Source organism: Eurosta solidaginis, chromosome 2 (assembly GCF_040869045.1).
Source record: "Eurosta solidaginis isolate ZX-2024a chromosome 2, ASM4086904v1, whole genome shotgun sequence".
In the NCBI taxonomy this organism is placed as follows: domain Eukaryota; kingdom Metazoa; phylum Arthropoda; class Insecta; order Diptera; family Tephritidae; genus Eurosta; species Eurosta solidaginis.
In genome coordinates this window covers 76,297,692-76,319,219 of record NC_090320.1, presented here as the reverse complement: position 1 = coordinate 76,319,219, position 21,528 = coordinate 76,297,692, and the positions used below count along the sequence as shown (strand labels likewise).

The 21,528-nt window shown below is 35.2% G+C and overlaps 1 protein-coding gene across 3 annotated transcripts in view; it reads right to left on the bottom strand.

Annotated features, from left to right (window-relative positions):
• Positions 1-20,151: 20,151 nt before the first annotated feature.
• Kua (Plasmanylethanolamine desaturase Kua) overlaps positions 20,152-21,528 on the bottom strand; it is a 194,252-nt gene continuing 192,875 nt past the window's right edge. For all 3 annotated transcript variants that reach the window (XM_067765776.1, XM_067765778.1, XM_067765777.1), the window contains exon 6: positions 20,152-21,476. In XM_067765776.1, the coding sequence (XP_067621877.1) occupies positions 21,386-21,476 (91 nt within the window). In that variant the 3' untranslated portion in view covers positions 20,152-21,385. The remainder of the gene's footprint in view (positions 21,477-21,528) is intronic.

The following is a 21,528-nucleotide window of genomic DNA, read 5'->3' as shown; positions in this document are numbered from 1 at the left end:
AAGGAAAAGAAAAATAATTATGAACTGATTATAATCGAACCAAACATCTTTTCTGAAGAGAACTATAATAATCTATCTGTTATATGGAATTTGCTACTATTGAAAGATTTTGATGGATCAATTGCAGCTGATCTAAAACTAACAAACATTTTAGTTGGATTAATGCCGCATAGTAGCAACTATCCATGTACGTGCTGTATTGTACCCAAAGATGAATTAGATCGTGTTGGAGAACTCCGAACTAGAGGAAGTTGCATGTCAAACTTCGGGGCTTGGAAAAATAGTGGTAGCAAAAAACAAAATTGCAAAAATTATTATAATTGTTCACATCCCCATATGATTTCGAGCAACAAAGAAATTAATAATTGATTTAATTATACCTCCAGAAATATATCACCTATCAAGGTCTTGTAATCTACCTATTTGATAATTGCGGAACTGTTGTCGACTCATGTTTTTCGATTGAAAGAAAAACTACCTACAGCCAAAACATTTCTATATTTCGAGCCACCTACAAAGATCTAGCTATCAAAGTGACCCCAAAAGTTCACGCCGTTTTTTCCACGTGGAAGATTTTTGTAAAAGACAGGACAAAGGTTTGAGTTTTTTCTCGGAACAAGCTGTCGAATCTGCTCATGATGACTTCAAAAAAATTTGGAAGAAATACAAAGTTCAGAAAACTAATGATAGGTATTCTGAAAATTTGTTAAAGGCCGTTTGTGAATATAGTAGCAAACATCTGTAACGTTATTTATTGCCTACGTAATGATGAAAAAAATATTTTCAATAACGATACAATATATATTACCTTTATAAAAATAATATTTAAACAATGTATATTTCTGCATATTTAAACTAAAAATTGTTATTTATGTACCTTTTCACATTTATGTAGTGATATGTCATGCGCGGTTCCAGGGGGGAGGAACTGGGGGAAATCCCCTCCTCCCTAGAGCTTTGTAACACGTATTTTCATTATTTTCGACTGTGAAAAATTATGAGAGATATTTCGAATTAAAAAATATTTTAATTTCTCTTAAAAATCTTAAAATATTAATTTGTCCAAAAGTGTGCAGAATTTCATTCTAGTTTGGAATTGAGGCTGTGAGGCTAGAAGCTAAATAAATAAAGTTTTCCGAAAATAGGACCACATCGTTTTGTTTTATGATATTATGTTTTTCAACAATTGCATCATGTACAGAGGAAATATTAACTGTAATGAAATATTGTTACGAATATTAGCAAAACTAAGGGTTGCTGCTATCTCTAAGCCGATGCTAAGCAGTGACGCGAATTCACATCAATAATTCCATCATTATGTATCTACATAAACGAAGCAATAATTGCGTCTGCACATATGTACCATGTACGTATACGAGCAGCGGAGAGTCAATGCACAAACACATGCATATATCTGAGATACTCCTGAAAGTATGCAATGAGAAAAGCTATAAAATCGTGCAATTGTAGTTACAGCTGAGAAGTTTGAGAGCTAATGGCAACTAGTAGATTCTGGAAGCGCCTAGAAGATGCGAACGTTGAAATCAGAGAGTATATAAGGCAGCAAATGTAGAGGCGCTGGAATTCAGTTTGAGTTGAGCTATCAAGCAGTTATTGATTAAGCCCGCAATCTGGCGGGCAATAGTAGAGTTTCATTTGAACTATCAATTAGTTTGGTTGTTAAGCAAGCTAGTTGCAAAGTATAAGTGTTATTGTGAAGTACCTTAATAAATGCCATATTTCCATTATTCAATATTGGAGTTATTTATTCAACAGTTTAGTGATTCGAACTTAGCAGAAGGGCAAATAAGACTATTTGCAAGTAAATTCATTACAATATATAATACTAATATACATAGTAGTTTCTTATCACAAAACGGATTTTTACTATTTTTTAATTTTTCTTGCTTGGTCTACTATTTTACGTTATCACTATATATATTTAAAAAAAAATTCCTCCCCCCCCTCCCTTGAAGTGCTGCTGGAACCGCGCCTGGATATGTAATCACAATAGATGGAAATTTTGAAAAAAATAATAATAATAAAATTACTTTTTTCAACCTAAGAAAATAACGGCCGATCGGATGATTTTCAGTTAAGCTTTTATATCATCTAAAAACGTTCAGAAATCAGGTACCATAGCCAGATAGCGGCCATTTTACTTTTTATTATCGGCTAGTCTCAAACCTACCGTGACTAGTGTTCAATACATCGAACAATAAAAATACAGGGCCTACATAACTTGATATTTAAATAAATAAATTTAAAAAATAAATGCAAGGCGCAATAACCTCCGAAGAGATTTTAGGCAGACCTTCTCTTCCGAGTTACTGCTTTTTATCTACAAACGGAAATTCGGGACCTACATATTTTATGCCGACTCGGACCGGCATCTGCAAGGCAGACGAATTTTCTCGAAGAAGCTTTTAATGGCAGAAATACACTGGGAGTGTTTGCAAAATGACTGCCGAGGGACGACCCTGCTTAAAAAAAACCTTATTCTAATTGAAAAATTTGAAAATACATTTAAAGATTAAGGCTGTGTGCGAGTTGACCTAAATTTCTACCTAAATATGGAAAAAACCTAAATCACTGCAAACTGTCGGTAAGGCAGTGCAAAATTAAAATTTAGAATTTTTATGTGCACACTTTTCAAATAAATTCAAATGTCAAATTTCAAAAACAAAAATATTGATTTTACAACATTGTATATGCAAATATGTAAATGGCTCTTGTCCATTCAATTTAAGTAAATCATTGATTATAGACCGATGATCCCTGCTGCGATTAAGGCCCGATCGATTGTACGTGATGGTGAGCTCAAATTTATTCAAGCTGATGTTGGCGACACAAGAATTGGATCCTTCTCAAATATGGACCACAATCTGAACATATTTGGTAACCAAGTGGACTAATTGGCCTAAAGAAGTAATTGGAAGAGTACCAACATCACAGTATTGAATTCGAGATTGTGGAAAAGGTCATTGTGCATGTGCTCCACTATGTCCGGAAATAAAGCCTTATAAAACGGAGCCACTGCATTTTCTTGTACTGCTATCTTGGGATAGGTACTTACCGCGAACCCTAATTGTCCTCTGTTCTTTTTAAGCATGAAAAGGCAGAAATAAACAATTTAGGTTTTCAAATCAAATCGCACAGTTTTGACAGCTTTTTCCTAAATTATTGCAGTGCTGGAAAGTTCCAGTGGAATATTAGTTTAGGTACCTAAAGTTTAGGCGAACTCGCACCCAGCCTAAATCTAATATTTTAAGGTTGATTGAAGGTTTTTACAACACTGTCTGTAGTTTTATAAGAACAATTATCTCCGCACCAAGAAAGTGTTCTTATGGAACCTCCCCGAAGTGCTGCCTATATGAAAATTGTCTTCGGGTAGAGAGGAAAGACCATCATTTGTACATACATAAAAGTTTCTTTGATATCAAATAGCTGAGACGAAACTTTACCACTCTCCATTTAATCTTTATCCATCCTATTAAAATCTTTCAAAATGTAATATTTTTTCGGTACCTCGTCTCTTTTGCGACTCAAAATTTTGTTCAATAAAAGTCAATTTCCACACTGTGCAACATGCAAGTAATTTTAATTAAAAATACCAACAAATATAAATCTTTTGTTCAGCTATAATCACAATGAATATTGCTTTATTACTTGCAAACAAATACAAAATTGCTTTAGAATAAAAACTTTTTTTTACAAATGTATATAATCGTATAATTATCAACTTATATGTTCATAAATATATTGTTTTTACTTTTGTGTGTAAAAGAGTGCGTTATATAAAAAAAATAACAATTTACGACAAAGATCAGATCGTTTTTTTAGGTTTTCTTAGCCACTTAACAGATTTTAATCTAATTGTATGACTTAAATTATAATTAAAGCAGGAATAGGTATTTACTTATATAATATTTTAATAATGATGATTTGTAATGTATCTTGTCATATTTAAGGCAAAATGTAAGTCACTTACGTTGCATTACGAATTATAATTTATTTTTTGTTTTAAAGCTTTTGTGTTTGGTGTTTTTGTTTGATAAATAAAATAAGCGTAAAAAATGTACACATAAATATGTGTACTACAAGACATCTTGTGTTTTTTCTTAATTCGTATATTATAAATATATAATTATTTTTATGTTAGGAATGCATTTAACATAATAAAAATGTTGATGATTTACAGTAATGTTACATGCTGTATTGTAAATTATGTTTATAATTTGCTCGTTTTATTCGTCACTTCACCGCTTGATAAAATTTATTATGTTTATTGGCCGCCACTATTTGGCGCTAAGAAAACAACGGAAAATTTTTCTTCTGCGTTTCCTAATGAATACCGCGCGAAAAATAGGTTACTCCATGGTAAGAGCACTGCAAGGTATAAAAATTCTCGCTTCTTGTCGGTCAAACAAAAGAAAATAAAAAGCTAAAATAAAATATTTAAATTTGTTTTTGTTTGAAAATATACAAGTTGAGTTCCGACGAACACTGATCCGGATCCCGTTAGAAATTTAACACAAATGCAACAACAACGTTGTGATCAAATATCAAGATGGGCTCGTTTTACGTTTTACGATCCGTGATCAAAACTCCTTTTTTAAATCACACAACTTTGAAATGGTGGGTCGGATTAATGACACATCGCTGGCTTCATGAGCAAACGTACTAAATCCACTTTTTATGAAAACTGAGATTTTAACTGCATTCAAACTAAAGGAAAACTAAAAGTACATCATGTCTGTGTTAGGTTCACTTTAGAGCAACTTCTCACTGGGCTTGTTTCTAGAATTCAATACGATTTTTGCTTTTTGATTCAATTAGCAATACTTTTCACTCAACCTTTTATATATTGTCCTGCTCTTAAGAGTTCTTAATTGATTTATATGGATGCTAACGGAATGAACTGGGGGCGCTTCAAATACTCTCATATTACTTTATCTTCGTAGGAAAGTAACAAGCAAATAAATCTTAACAACAAGTACCAAATATAAATTTTTCTTCTAAATGTGAGCGGTGCTACGACTATTTTCCTAAATTTGACCAAATTTATATTTTTCATCACAAGTTCAACCCACATATAAAGTTTCATGACTTTATCGCTCTTTGGTAATGCATTATCGCCCCTGAAAATTCCCGGTGACTGCCGTGGTGAGGTGGTAGTATGCTCCGCCTACCACACCGAGCATCCTGGGTTCAACTCCCGTGCAAAGTAGCATCAAAAATTTCAAAAAAGGTTTTTTAAATTAGAAAAAAAAAAACTTTCTTATCGGGTTCGTCCGTCTGCAGTGATTTGACAAACACTCCGAGTGTATTTCTGTCATGAAAAGCTTCTCAGTGAAAGTTCATCTGCCTAGCAGATGCCGTTCGGAGTTGGTATAAAATATGTAGGTCCCATCCGGCCAATTTGTAGGGAAAATTAAAAAGGAGCACGACGCAAATTGGAAGAGAAGCTCAGCCGAAACCTCCTCGGAGGTAAATCGCGTAAATTTTTTATTTTGTTAGTTAAAAAAACGGACTAAGCACGTTGCTCAAGAAGCCAGCGATATGTGAACTAGCGACAACGACAACTCCTTGGATCCTTAACTATTATAATTTTTAGATGTATTTTGACAGTAGATGTTTGCCGTTTGAGTGAAAATGGTGTTCAGTCACTGATCGTAAAACATCAAAAGGCCCTGGATCTATTTCGGATCCACAGGGTGGCTCTGGTAATTTCGTTTTTCGTGCTGGATTTTTGACAGCTAAGCCTTCTTGGTAGCACTACAGACATATGCACTGGGGTGTCCGATATTTACCGACTTTTCTCCCCTCGACACCCCATACATTTTCAATTTATGCCTGAAAACAAACTTGTTTTTATAGTGGCAAAAAAATTGCTTTGGTGTAATGAAATTCAATGTTATTGGTTTTATTTTCGAATTGGAATTAACGTCCGTGTCATATAATTCTGTAATATCGATTTTGGTATTTGCAACATTCCAGGTAGCTCACAGCTATTGGATTTCATTTGCTTATAAATTTTTACTAATAGCAGTTGTTGTTTTTGTAAAAAAGTGAGTAATTGCAGGTTTATTTAAATTTACACATTCGTATTTTATTCATTAAAAGAGGAGAGCGTAAGAATACAGCGCAAAATAATATTATGGTCCAGATTATGGAGCCACCTTCTCCTTCAGATAACAATAAAAGCTACTTTGAAATTGCCGCTTCCCAAGGCAGTCGGTTCTATGTACCGGAGCGACTCGGGATTTTTCCCGACCAAGGACTGTCATTTCAGTGTAACCCCATTTAATTTGTTGCGTCTCTCCCACAAATTGTCATTGTGCAGCTCCTTGCACAAAGACTTCTCCATATTCTCTTGCTCCGGGAAGGTATCGAATCCAATCCGGGACCGTCTCCTGACCCCGGTCCTGAGAAATTGTTTTGCTGCATCTGGCAGAAAAGAATCTTTTTAGGACGGTCATACTCTGTTCAGTGTGTCTCGTGTAAGGGATGGTTACATCGGACAGGTTGTTCTGGGCTTGATCCCAAAACCCGGCGTCCACGTAACTTTTATAAATCTTTTGTGGCTCCTTGCTGTTCACGTCCAAGGGCGTCCCGTAGTCTACGCCTTAGCGCGCCCCCCCCCCCCCCCCCCCCCCCACTTCCTTCCAGCTGCTCAGCTCCTCAGCAAGCCACAACTAGTACCCGCTGCTGCTACCACTCATAACTACTATCTTCGTAGGAGAGTCGGTAGCAATGCTGAGCATCAGCCCCTGCCCCCCTCTTCTCCCCCCCCCCCCCCTCTTTTCCGACAGCAATCGTGTAGGTCAGGGAAACAGACTCTTAGTCCTTAACCCCGTTTGCACCGTTTGCCAGCACATAATATATATGCTTGCGACATCCGCCCAATGCAGCTCCTGCCTTGGGCGGTGCCACTTTCCTATATATTCTGGTCTCCGCGACGGCAACGCCCCGACGGGTTTCATTGCGCCATGTTGCCAGGTCGAAAACCCCAATCTACCGGGTACCCCAATGCTTGCCCAAGGACGCCCAGTCCCAGGGCCACAACAGCAGTTGCGCCCTGGCCTTCCTCAACCCATGCGTAGTCACCCGTCACTGACTCCAAGAGTGGCGACGTCTCCCCCTATGCACTTCAGAACTCTGCAGTTAAACTGTAATGGACTACCTGGGAAGATCATAGAGATAGTCGGCGGCACAACATCCGCATTGCTGCGATTCAAGAGACTAAACTCACAGCAAGATCTGCACTGCAAACCTGTTCTGGGTATAATGTCCACAGAAAAGATCGCATGAGCGGAAATGGAGGCGGTCTCGCGTTTATCATACACCACTTTGTGCAATATCATATATTTGATCCTGGCATCGACCGCAGGGACAATGTCTTAGAACGTCAAGGCCTATCTGTCCGGGTCAGGCGATGCAAACCTAGAAACCATCAACATCTACATCCCTCCTGCCACCTGTTGCCCAGTGGATACGCCCTAATATTAGCGCCTTACTCACTGGCAACAATCGCATTATCTTAGGCGACTTTAATGCCCATCACGATCTATGGCATTCAAACTTGCGGGCGGACAGTAGGGGTGAGATCAAATAGAAGAAACGACGTTCTGCACAATAAACGGAGACGCCCCACACGTATGGTAGGAAGCTGTCACAGTTCGTCAGATATCTCAATCGTGATAAACTGCGTCAACTGGCAGCCGATGGTAACATTGGCATCCGACCACCTGCCTATACTTATTTCGTTCGAGCGTACCGCCGATTTCATCGTTACAGAAAAACGCACTTTCATAAACTTTAAAAAAGGAAAGTGGGGCGAATACAAATCTTTTACAGACAACCTCTTGGCTGCCCTCCCTATCCCGACTGATGCCCGTCAAGGGGAGCGTGCTTTCCGCAAGATCATTGAATCCGCCTCGGCACGTTTCATTCCCGCCGGGAGAATTCTCGAAATTCGGCCCCACTTCCCGGCGGAGGCCGCAAATTTAGCGAGAGAACGTGACCTTATAAGACAACTCGACCCGGGTGACCCCCAAATAAGGGATATAAACCAACGCATCAGATTGCTTGTGGATGAGCACAAGCGGGCGAAATGGGAGGAGCACCTAAGAGGTTGTAACCTCTCTGCCGGTGTGGGTAAACTTTGGTCCACCGTAAAGTTCCTATCGAATCCGTCTAAGCACAATGACAAAGTTTCCATCGCCTTCGGCGATAAAGTGCTGTCGGATTCGAAAAAATGCGCGAGCGCTTTCTGCCGTCAATACGTAATGCATTCTACGGTCGACAAAGATAGACGGAGGGCCAACAGACACGCACATAAACATAAATTCAGCGCGTCACCAATTACCATCACCGCCAGAGAGGTTGAAGATGCCATTGGTCACGCCAAACCATCCAAAGCAGTGGGCCCAGACGGCATATCCATGCCGATGCTTAAAAGTCCTATCTCCACTTTTGTTTAATTTCTACATATCTAAGCTACCTTCACCACCAGAAGGAGTCACTATCGTTTCATACGCCGATGACTGCACAATAATGGCCACAGGCCCAGGCCCACAGATCGATGAGATCTGCAACAGAATAAACGGCTACCTCATTGATCTCTCCAGTTTTTTCGCCTCGCGAAACCTGGCATTATCACCGACTAAATCTTTCGCGACCTTATTTACAACATGGACGTCCCAAATGTCGACCATTTTGAACATCCACGTCGATGGCACTACGCTACCGACTGTCCTACACCCCAAAATCTTGGGTGTGACGTTTGATCAGGATCTACATTTTGGTGAGCACGCAGCCGCAATTGTTCCGAAAATCGAGAGCCGTAATAAAATCCTCAAATCCCTTGTTGGCAGTACCTGGGGAAAAGAGAAAGAAACGCTCGTTACTACATACAAAGCAATTGGCCAGCCATTTACGTGCTACGCGTCACCCATATGGTCGCTAAGCCTAAAAATTACTGCTCTCAGAATCGCCACGGGCTGTCTTCTTATGTCCCCAGAAAACCATCTACATAATAAGGCGAGAATACTCCCCATCAGGGAGAGAAATGAGATGCTAACCAAAAAGTTCCTGTTGAATACCCAGAAACCTGGGCATCCAAACAGACATCTGATAGATGAGCCAACACCGCCTAGGGGCTTATGGAGTCATCTCCGTAAGCATTTTGAGGAAATACGGCACCTGAGAACCCAGCCGTATGAAGCAAAAAAACACAAGCTGGCCCTTGGTGAACTCCACAAACAGGCGTCGGACCTTTATGTCAGGAATTGCCCGGTGAATCCAGTACTCAAAGAAAAGTACCCAAAACTTGTGGAAGAGGAACGCATACTCCCCAGGGAAACGCGTGTCACTCTTGCTCAACTTCGTTCTGGATACTGTAACAGGTTAAACTCTTACCTATCCAGAATCTACCCCGACATACAAAATGTATGCCCCGCTTGCAATGTGTCCCCACATGACACCAACCACCTCTTTAATTGTAATGTGGAACCAACGCCTCTAACACCCCTTTCATTATGGTCCACCGCTGTTGAAACAGCAAGTTTCCTTGTACTCCCGTTAGAGGATATTGATGGCAATTTGTGATCAGTCGCGGCTGTTAGGTGGGGCGAAGCACTGCTACAACAACAACAACAACTATGAAATTGCCGGTGAACTCATAAACAGACAAAAAAGCTGATTCGATTTTGTTCACAAGTGGAATCAAATTGATTTTTAATTTCGACAAAACGCGAAACGGACTTGGATTCCATGATAGCCCTGATTAATTTTAAGTACAAAGTGAGGTCTGTAGTGTTACCAGAAGTTTGTTTAAAGACCAAAATGAAAACCTCTATTAAAAACCAGGACCTATGTTATAAAATAACTCCGTCCACTTGGCAAATGCTTATACTATGACACTTGCTGCTTCTAGATCTGAAAGCTGTATCACTCCTAAAAGATTGAGTCTTAGACTGGCAAGCGCAGGGGACGAGCACAAAACGAGCTCGATCGTTTCCTCCTCCAACCAAGCTTAATTTAAAAGAAATTGACGCCAGATGGAAGTGCTAAGTCAGAATACCCCGTCATGAGTCTACAGACCTCTATTTTTAATGATAGTAGTAACTTTGTTAGTCCAAGGTTGTAAGCCCTACAGATGATCTACAACATTTTGCAGTCCGCGCTTGGGTCCACGCCTTTCCCGCTTAGTCGATTATGTGCACCAATCTCCTTCTTTTTATCTCGCCCAATCTAAATGAGACGTCTACGGAGCAAGCTTCAAGGAATGCACCCTTTTTAGCTATTTCATCCGCTTTTTCATTCCCATATGCCCTGGGACCTAATGTATGTATATGCAAGCTTCTCCTTATCCCGATTGTTTCCAGGGATTTCTTGCACCCTAACACGCTTTTAGATGCAATGCTATGCGAGATTATTGCCTTATTGACGTGGCTGTAGTTTAAGCTATTTTCTTCCAGTGTTCCTACTGCTTTGGTTAATAATAAGTACTAGGTGTGTGTTTGATAATTCGTTTCGAATTTTACACTTAAGTCTAACAGGCGATTCGCGGTAAAAAGTTCGTAAATAACAGGCGCCCTATTATGTGAGTTGAGTGCTGCCAACTCTCATAAAACTGATCCCAACCATTTGGTGAGATTTGATCGTGATCCAGAGCTGGATAGCTGACAAATACTTTTGTGTGTGCAATTGAGAAACTTGAAATTTTTTTAATCAACGGCAATAATGCCATGAACTTATACCATGTAATTTTTTGGATCATGGCTTACTCTAAAAGCTTCTTAAAAGTATAGGAAAAATTGTTTTAAGAAACAAGTCAGTTGAAGCTTGATTCTCCGTTCGGAAATTATGTTAGGCTAGATGCACATGAGGGGTACCTTAATACACGCGTACAAGATACACATGTATGTATGTCATGCAGCTAAGGACCTACTTTCAATTGTCGCTACAAAACGCAAACGATTTTCGAAAAGAAAAATAAATTAAATTATTTAAGATAGGTATGTATATGGGTTATCGAAACAAATAAGTAAGAAAAGTCCTCTTTGCACCAGAGCGGATTAGTTTAAAGGGGGATTTTTAGTTTCTAACGCTTTTGAGCCTTTTAATCCCTTCAACAATGTCTAACACAGCTTTTTAGATTTCATATACTTTTTCTTGCTTTGGAAATAAACATTTCAATCACTTTTCAAAACTAAAAAAAGCATTTTCTTACTACACAAATTTGCATAAAAACAAATGTAAACACACGTCTTGTTCTTCTTTTTTTTCCAAGCAAACGTAGGCCTAATGGCATAAACAGATACAATCCGTCACCGTGGCGACGCACGCTATTTCCACCGACAGCATGTACGCTAAGGCTGCGGCACAATGAAATTTTTCATATACATGGATGCGTTTAACACAAGCTTAAGCATTCCAGCAACATCGTCGCAATCAACCAAGATGTTGCGTTTATAAATATGAAGAACTTCCGACTTGGCAATTAAATTTTTTTGCCTTACCCATTCACATACAAAATTTCGCTAAGCACTATTATAAGCATTCTCCCATACAACAAAAATACTTGCTAACATATTTTGTGTCGTATTAATTTGTTATATTGCAAATTTAATTGCGAAAAATGTAAGAAAAGTTACAAGGAGTGGAAAAAAAATTTCACTTGCAAAGTGTGCCAGCAACCTTAGCCAAAGCAAATGTCAAATTCTTCTTATGCTCTTCTTGCAACAAAAGTGGAAAGTTGGCTACTTTTTCATGTCACATGGCGCCAGTGTCGATCAGTGTACCGTTCTCCATAAAAATACGTGCAATCTACTCATAATGCATAAGATTGAGTTAAACGCATCTACATATGAAAAACTGCTTATGTGACGGGGCTTTAAGTGAGACACATAACTGCCGCCATCCAGTGAGTTTTACAGCTCCGGCTCACGCTCAATTCTCACGGGAATTATCTGGATCATTGAGAGACTTGAGAAGCAGATGTCGTGATATTTTCGCTCACGTGAAATGTGATAGGCAGATGTCGCCGCTGTTTTTCATTTAACTCATACGGCGAAAGGCTAAGCAGCGACATCTATTTTTGAAAAAGTAGGTCTATTAAAGGCAGCGTTGCCAAACTAAAGACAAGTAATAAACAAATTATCTGGCTCACAAATTGAACCAGACTTCTATCTGGATTTATCTGGCTCAAATCGTTGTTGTTGCATTTACATGCAAAATTATTTATCTGGCTCAGGATTTCGCCACCGGATGATAGCTATAACTGCCGCCATTCAGTGAGTTTTACAGCTCCGGCTCCCGCTCAATTCTCACGGGAATGATCTGGATCATTGAGAGACTTGAGAAGCAAGTAAGGGACGTATTGTATCTGTTTAAGCCATAAGGACCAGCATCACCGTACGCTGAGTTGGTGAAGCTTTCATACTTTGCCGATTTCATGCCATGCAGCTGACCCCCCAAGGATAGATCTTTATTTAAATATACATATGTACATATTTGTTCGATGTAAAAGCGAAAATACAGTGTCTAATATGCGTCTATGAAGCTACGCCTTGCGTGCATCTTCCCTTAGTTGTGTTTTAAATGCTCGGCGAAAGTAGAAATAATTTTATTTTTAAAGTCATATGTATGTATTTCTTAAATTATGTAAATTTAACGTTTCGATGTAGATTTCCAGTAATGTTAAAATTATTGACGCATAGAAATAGTCAAAATTAAAGATGGTTTTAGAATTGATCTTAAAAATGAGCTGTCAAAAAAGCTACAACCTTATTTAGAACCTTTTTTATTTTGACTATGAGCACCGCCTTTGAAAGAAAATATATTAACTTATCATATAAGCAGTTCGCAAGGTTTCCTAGTTTGTGCTATTGGAAACGTTGGAAACAAATACAACGAAGTTAGTCTTGTAAGTTATCTAAATATTTTTTTTATCAATTGACGGATAGCTTCTGTTTTTCTTCTTCAAGCTTATATGTATTCAAAAAAGTGATAGTCTCTAATTATGCGCTATGTATGTATATAATTATGTATGTATAGTATTTATATAAAAAAGCCTTCTAGTTAATTCACTTGAGTGTTAAATTAATTGCTTGTGATATATATATATGTATATATATATATATTTTTTTTTGATCTAATTTAATATGAGTGCGTTGGTACCATGTGTGTGTTTATACATGCATATGCATATCGTTATTTTATACCGTAATTGTGTCAAAAAATAATTTTTTATATAGTTTGATATAGCAGGAGGTAATTCATCAACCAAGCAAACAAGTATCCTCATATATACATATTGTGGCTTTTAAAAAAGTAAACCAAATTTATGTTAAGTTTACTTTCTATAATTTCAATGAAAAATTCTAATAATATTTTACCTTCCAGTTTTTTTTTTTTTTATACTATTTGACTTATACTCTAATATAGTGTTCATGTTTAATTATATGGTTGGCTCATCTCAGCAGCTGATTTTATTTATTTCATTGCATGGCCGAAGGGATTGTCAAAAGGAGATGGCAAACCAACACATTGGCAACATTTTTCTTACACATACAAAAACTGCTAAGTTTTATGTTTCCATTCCATACCATTCGCACCAACACCAATACACAGATTTCGACAATTGGAACAGACATATTTGTTTTTTGTATACCAACATTCGAATTGCCTGCTTTTGCCTATAAGCCAACGATAACGTATTTTTATTTCCATTCGTACCTAGATATGCATTTTTAAATGTCTTAAAAAAATAACAAAAAATATAAGTAAAAAGTAGTGCGACAAAAATCCTTTCCCAATATGTTACAAAAAGATACCAACAAAAGTTGAATTTTGTTTATACCATGATAGAAAAATAGAGGTAGTTCCATTCAATGTGACGGTAGCCACTTGACTTTTGCGGGGACAATACCAGGCTGAAAAATTAACTATTTTTTCTGGGTTTGATGGATTTTACATTAACGGATACGATTCAACTTTTTTCATTATTTCAAATTTAAAAAAATGAGCTGCGTGCATTTGAAATGTGTAAATATAAAACACCAGCTACAAAACAAATGTTTTGTCCTTTGACGAGATACAAGTTTGGGAAGAATGGGCATTTGATTGGAAATATGACGCAATTTTGGCACCTTTGCGATACGAAGATTACTGCAAGTACTTTTTATCTAATTACTAGCAGACCCGGCAGACATTGTTCTGCCCAAAATTTGCTCTATCTGCATACATTTTAATAAGCTTTTTCCGTCTAACAACTCTGCCCTCCCGCTCTTCAGTTTTTCTTAATCTTAAACTCCTCCATCCGTCTTTTTCGCTTCATCTATCTCTATATTCGTCTCACTCTATCTCTTTCTCAGTCTCCTTCCCTCTTCTCTCTTCTCTCAATTTCTTCTTATTCTTCTTCACCCCTTATTGCCAGTCCCAGAGGGTGGTATGTATGTTGTTCCAGTCCCATTCCTAGTCCCAGTCCCACTCCGAGTCTCAGTCCTAGTCCTAGTCCTAATCCCAGTCCGTCTCTGGTCTAATTTCCCGAAAAAGGATCGTAAATGCTAATATAGGCAAATTTATATACCAAATTTCAGGCAAATCTAAAAGGACGTATGTAAATAGCTATGTGGGTATTATTAATTCATGTTTTTATTTCGGCTTCGCATGCCGGTATATCTCTTAGTTATAATGAAAAAATAATAATTTTTAAATAAAATGTCATTCATATTATGAAATTAGATATAAAAGTATCTATCTTAATATAATGAAAATCAATTAATAACAAAATTTAAAATTTTTTTTTTTTAATTTCGAAATTTTTTGCAATAAAAAACAAAAATTATGAAAATGATTAATAATTCTTAAATTTTGTATTTTTTAAAAATTGACATTTTTTTTATTTAGATAACAAAAATTACAATATATATAGGTATGAGGGTTAAAATCACAACTTTAAAATAGATATATAGATGTATATCGTTTATTTATTTTTAATATATGAATTTATAAAAATTTCTAATAATAGATTATAATAATAATAATAAAATTTTACAAAATTAATATCTATTACAGAATTTTAGGGTTTTTTTGGACAAAATTAATATGCATCTATTAATATATTAAATATTTATATATAATATTCTTTTTTGGCGACCTTTATATTTAAAGAAATTGGTTTTATGTGTACCGGCTCGAGGTCAATATATTTAGTAATAAAAACACCAGTTTTTATTTTTTATTCCGATATATTTCGGTTACACATCGGTAACCGTCTTCAAGGGACTATACAAAACAATGTAAAAACAAATTTTCATACATGTAATATGTCATATTTTGTAAACATAAATACATTTTTGAGTTAAACGTCCGTTCACGTTGGCGTGAAGTTTTGTACTGTCGATTTTGTTGTGAGTAAGTGTCTGTACAAGTGAGCGACGTTGATCGTGTCTGTTTTGAAGTGTAGTCGTATGTCTGGTGGTGTATGTATTATGTGTAATATTTCCAGTGTTAATCTCTTTCTATAGTGATTTTGTTGTTGTAATACCGACGCTTTCTCAAAGTTCGGACCGTGGCCACTAGATGCACAGTGGGCTGTTAGTGCAGTTTTTTGGTTGTTTAAATTATGACAATGTTTCATGTCCGATTTGTGCTGTGCTATTCTCGTTTTTAACTTCGAATTGGTGGTGCCTACGTAAATACTTCTGCATGCTTCGTGGTTATTGCCATTGCACGGAATTTTGTAAATGACGTTGCTTTTTTCCATAGGAGGTATTATGGACTTGGTTTTATTGAACATGATTTTGAGTGTGTTACAGGGCTTATGGGCTATTCTAAATTGTTTATTATTGTAACAGTTGGACTTGATTAGACGCTCTGATAGTTGAGGTACGTAGATTACCGATTTAAACATTTTTGGTGTTGCGGATTTTTCTAGATTACCTGCACACATCGATCTTCTTACTAATGTCCTTATAATATTTTCAGGAAAACCATTTAGTTTGAGTAGCGAAAAAATTTCTTGTCTAATTTTGCAATCAAGAAATTTTTTCGCTACTCAAACTAAATGATTTTCCTGAAAATATTGTAAGGACATTAATAAGAAGATCGAAACAACAAAATCACTATAGAAAGAGATTAACACTGGAAATGTTACACATAATTCATACACCACCAGACATACGACTAAACTTCAAAACAGACACGATCAACGTCGCTCACTTGTACAGACACAACAAAATCGACAGTACAAAACTCCACGCCAACGCGAACGGACGTTTAACTCAAAAATGTATGTATGTTTATAAAATATGACATATTACATGTATGAAAATTTGTTTTTACATTGTTTTGTATAGTTCCTTGAAGACGGTTACCGACGTGTAACCGAAATATATCGGAAAAAAAATAAAAACTGGTGTTTTTATTACTAAATATATTGACCTCGACCCGGTACACATAAAACCAATTTCTTTAAATATTTATATATATGTATATAGATATTTATTGATATCTATGGTACATCTCTTAGTTATAATGAACAAAAAAATAATTTTTAAATAAAATGTCATTCATATTATGAAATTAGATATAAAAGTACCTACCTAATATAATGAATATCAATTAATAACAAAATTTTTGAAAATTTTTAAAAATTTCGAAATTTTTTGCAATAAAAAAAATTATGAAAATGATTAATAATTCTTAAATTTTGTATTTTGTAAAATGTAATTTTTGTTTTTGTATTTTAAAAATTTTGAAATTATTTGTTTTTTAAATTATAAAATTAGTAGTTAAAATTTTTAATACAAATTTAAAATTTCTAAATTATTTATTTATAAATTTTATTCAATTTTTATATGTAATTAAATTTAATTTTTTATATACTATATTTTGTTATTTATTATTTTTAAATCCTAATTTTTTATAATTTAAAATTAAATTACTTTATTTTGTTAAATATAAAGTTTTAAATTTTTTAAATTATTGATTAATTTTTATTTTATATTTTGTTATAAAATTGATTTTTTTTTTAATTTAAGAATTATTAATCATTTTCATAATTTTTATTTGTTTTTATTAAATATTTATTAATAATTAATTAGGGGTTAATTATTAATTATTTATTTGAAATTAAAATTTAAAAATTATTGATTATTTTCATAGGTTATATTTTTTATTATTAAATAAATCTATAGGAAAAATTTTTGCGGGAAGCTAAGTACTATATTAGATTATTAATTTGAAAATAATTAATTGATTAAAACAAATTTAATTTAATTTAATTTAATTATTAAATATAGTTATTTATTATTTTTAGGTATTAATTTTTTAAAATTTAAAATTAAATAATTTTGCCATGTTGATGCAACAGCTTTTATTTGATATCCATATTGTATAAACACATTCTAGGGGTACCCGGGCCCACGTTTTGGTCTATATACCCTGTACTAAAGAACTCATCTACAGCTTTCATTTGATATCCATATTGTATAAACACTGTCTAGGGGTACACGCGCCCACGTTTTGGCCTATATCTTCAGACTCTAGTCACCCAGAGGTACGAAAAATACCCCGTATCAAAGTACTCAAAAACAGCTTCCATTTGATAGCCATATTGTACAAACACATACCAGGATTACCCAGGTCCACGTTTTGATCTCAAGACCCTAGCCAGAACGGGATAAAAGTATCCTATGTCCATCTCCTGGTTCTAAGCTACCTCTCCACCAATTTTCAGCCAAATCGGTTCATCCGTTCAAGAGTTATAAATAGTGTAACTAAAGGCTTGGTTTCCTCCAAAAGCGGTGCCGCTATGATACGACCGCTAAAGAGCGGCCGGTATACTCACCATTTTCAGCGGCACCGCATCCCAAATTTAATTTTGAATTTTTGTGTTTTTTTATTATTTTCTTTACATAAACGTACAAGAAAAAAATTTTAACTCAAAGAAGTTGTTTTTTTTATAAATAATTTCAATTATTTGACAAAATGTTCACCGCCTTGATAATAGCGGTGGAAAAAAACGGTGATGAACGAGTTTCTACCGTCATATGTTATGCCCTGCCGCTATATTACGTTACGGCGAACTTCACCCAGTGGGGGATCTAGGATTGTATTTCCAGGGGGTTTTTACTTCATTAGTTTATGTCGTATATTTGATTGTAACATGATGTCGGCAGGGTGCATTTATTTTGATTTTTGCTGATGCCCAAAAAGGCAAAACGTTCTCCGGAAAAATATTTCGATTATGCAACAAGTAAGGAAGTCTAAGTTCGGGTGAAACCGAATATTACATACCCAGCTGTACACTTGAAATGCTGTTGTTGTTTGTTTTGTGTGCTTCATAGTGTTACAAGGCTGCGCAATAATACATATATATATATATGGTTCTATTCTGAACTAATTTTTCTTCGAGTTATGGCTCCCGAAACAGAAAATTGATTAGTCATAAAATGAACCCGAAAACACTCCCCGTAAATCCGCCACTGATTTCACCGTATTCTTAGTTTCCACATAATTACTTTTATATTCCAACATTTTGACAACCGCCTTAACACCACTTTCTTTTATATATGTATATTAGGGTGGGTCGATTTGTATGGACGAATGTTAACCGATATCGCGCCATCGATTTTTCGATAGGATTTGGGCTCAGGAAAAAAAGTTCAACTACGCACACCCAAAAAAATAATTTTAGAGCCTGCAAAATGTCCTTTTTTTGACTTTTTTCGACTTTGATTTTTAAGGTTTTTTTCACGACCTACCCTGTCCGACCCAAAAATGTCCGCTAAAAACGTTGTCGATAACAGTTTTTTGAAAAAAAATAACTATTTTATAATTTTACAATCAAATGAAAGCTTTTTTAGTAGGTCATGAAAAAAACCTTAAAAATCAAAGTCGAAAAAATGTCAAAAAATGAAAATTCGTAGGCTCGAAAATTATTTTTTTGGGTATGCGTAGTGGAACTTTTTTTTCCTGAGCCCAAATCCTATCGAAAAATCGATGGCGCGATATCGGTTAATAAATCGACTCAGTCTAATGTATATAGATACAAGACGTAATTGGCTGTACGGTTGTTAAAGAGGTCAGTGATATTTGTCCTGAAAACCAAAGATTATCGAGAACGATCCAAATCGAGATTGTTGAAACATTTTTCAAACATCCTTTTGGCAGTGCAAAATAAGTTTTTGGGTTTCCTGATATCGCACACCTTATTAAATTATTTTATTGATGAAACTTGGTTTAAAAATATTTCCCTTTCAAGAGATGTCATAGAATAGGTAGTAATATTGTGCCTTTTCGACTTGACCATTAAACATAAAATTATATGTTGGACGTAAAACCCGCTGGTATATAACTTACAATACAACTTTTTGGAAGCAATAATATCGTAAAATTCCATAACACGATTATTTGTAAAAATTTGATGTTTTTGGAAAATATATTTTTACTCAAAAATTATGGAAATATATATTAAAATAGGTAAAAAAAAGTTCGGTTCTAAATTTGTTTTAAGGGGGTTCGGGTATATTAATTTTATGGTCAACGAAACGTAAACGGCATAAATGTATAGACTTCTGTGGTTGGAGGTGCCAATATTTTATTAATTTTTTTCAAATTACATGTTTAATCTTATTCTGAACAGATACGTGGCACATAAAATGCGTTAGGCATATAGTTATTGTCTCAGATAATCGATGTGTTTTCATCCTGAGAGAAATTCACATCCCAAAACACCACAACTTTGCTTTAAACAGTAACGGTATGGCAACGCTGCTAGCAAATCAACAAACTTTGAGAAACTTTAAAAATCCCCAAATACATACGTAAAAAAATTTTGAGTGGAACTACCTTCTTTTTTATACCATGGTTTATAACATATCTGGGCAAAAATGTTTGCCCATAAAATTTACAAAATTAATACATACATATGTATGTATTAGCGTGGTTTAAAAATATTTTTTTGCAAATTCGCAAACGTATTAGGGGGTATATTTTTCCTTGTGAAAAAATAAAAGACACCTATTTTTAAAAAAGTCGAGATTATTGTGAATTCATACAAGTGACGAATGTCTGAAAAAAAAAAAACCTTCACAATAGTAAACAGCCTGGATCACCTGTTAAATCGCTGTTATATTCATCGTAGAAAAGAAAAAATTACTCGGTTTAAGATTTTTGTAACGTGCAAAACAATATATTGTTACGACTTCTGATGAGTAATTGAATTTTTGGCTGTTGGTTACGTGCTATTTAAATAAATAAAACCGAAAAATTGTTATTTCTTTCACATTTGTAAAATATCATGAACTTAAGCACCGACTACTCAGCATTGCTATTCAATTATTATTTTTTTGTTATTTGATGTGTTTTAATAAAATTTACGATATTGTGCAGCCCTGAATGATACTTCTTGTATGTATGCACCAGCACTTAAGTGGAGCAAATGTATATATTACCCGCGTTCTAATGAACAGTGATCCAGATTATATGGATCACATTGTTAATGCATTTACATGTTATATGTCTATCGCCATCTGAATCACTATCCATTTGAACGAGGATTATGTATGTATTTATCTCAGGGACGTGACCGGTTTTGAACCGGAAAACCGGTTTTTTTTGTGTTAAAAACTGATTCATTACCCAAACCGAAGTTGGCAACGAATTTTTGATCCGAACCGAAAAACTTTTCGTAGCATGTCAATAAACTTATAATTTTTTTGTTTGTTTGTTTACCATTTGCCATTATCTAATTGTTTATCAATTTCCTCATAGGTATTAAATTTTTACGAGATTGGTTGACCATCTCGTAAAAATTTAATACCTATGAGAAAATTGATGAAATTTGAAAAGAAATAGAGATAATTGAGAACCAGTTTAAATCAAAAGGTTTGATTATACAAAGTGGCTACCGAATAAAATTGATATGTTCAACTGTTGTAGTAACGACCCAGATAAACAGTGAACTGATGTGTACCAAGTTATGTTTGGCATTCCCGGAAAAAGATTTCAGGAGAGATAGCATTTTCCACATCAAAATTTATTCTTTCCGAACTACGTAGAAAGTTTAATGAAGGTTTACTAGAAGATATTCGAATTATTACTCTCAACTAATTAATGCCACTCAAAATCAAATTTTTCATCCGTTTCACGTCTCTGATCTATGTATGTATATATTTTTTAAGTAATGCCATAATGATAAGTTTATATAAATAACCAAGTAAATAAATGTAAAAAATACGCGCCCCCTCCCCCTCCCCTAGCATACATACATACCTAGGTCCATACGGACATACCTATAAATATATGATTTTTATGTTAACTGGTACGCAGGATCAGAATAGCCTCTGCCGTTTAGTTACCAACATAGTTATGTCATCTTTTTTGCCCACTTGAGGTCATCATCACGTGCTTTGCAACCAGTCGAATACTCAATGATAGCTTCTAAGGTGGACCAAAACCTAAAAAAAAATAATTCAAATAAATAAGGACATGCTTTATAAATCGTTTTTG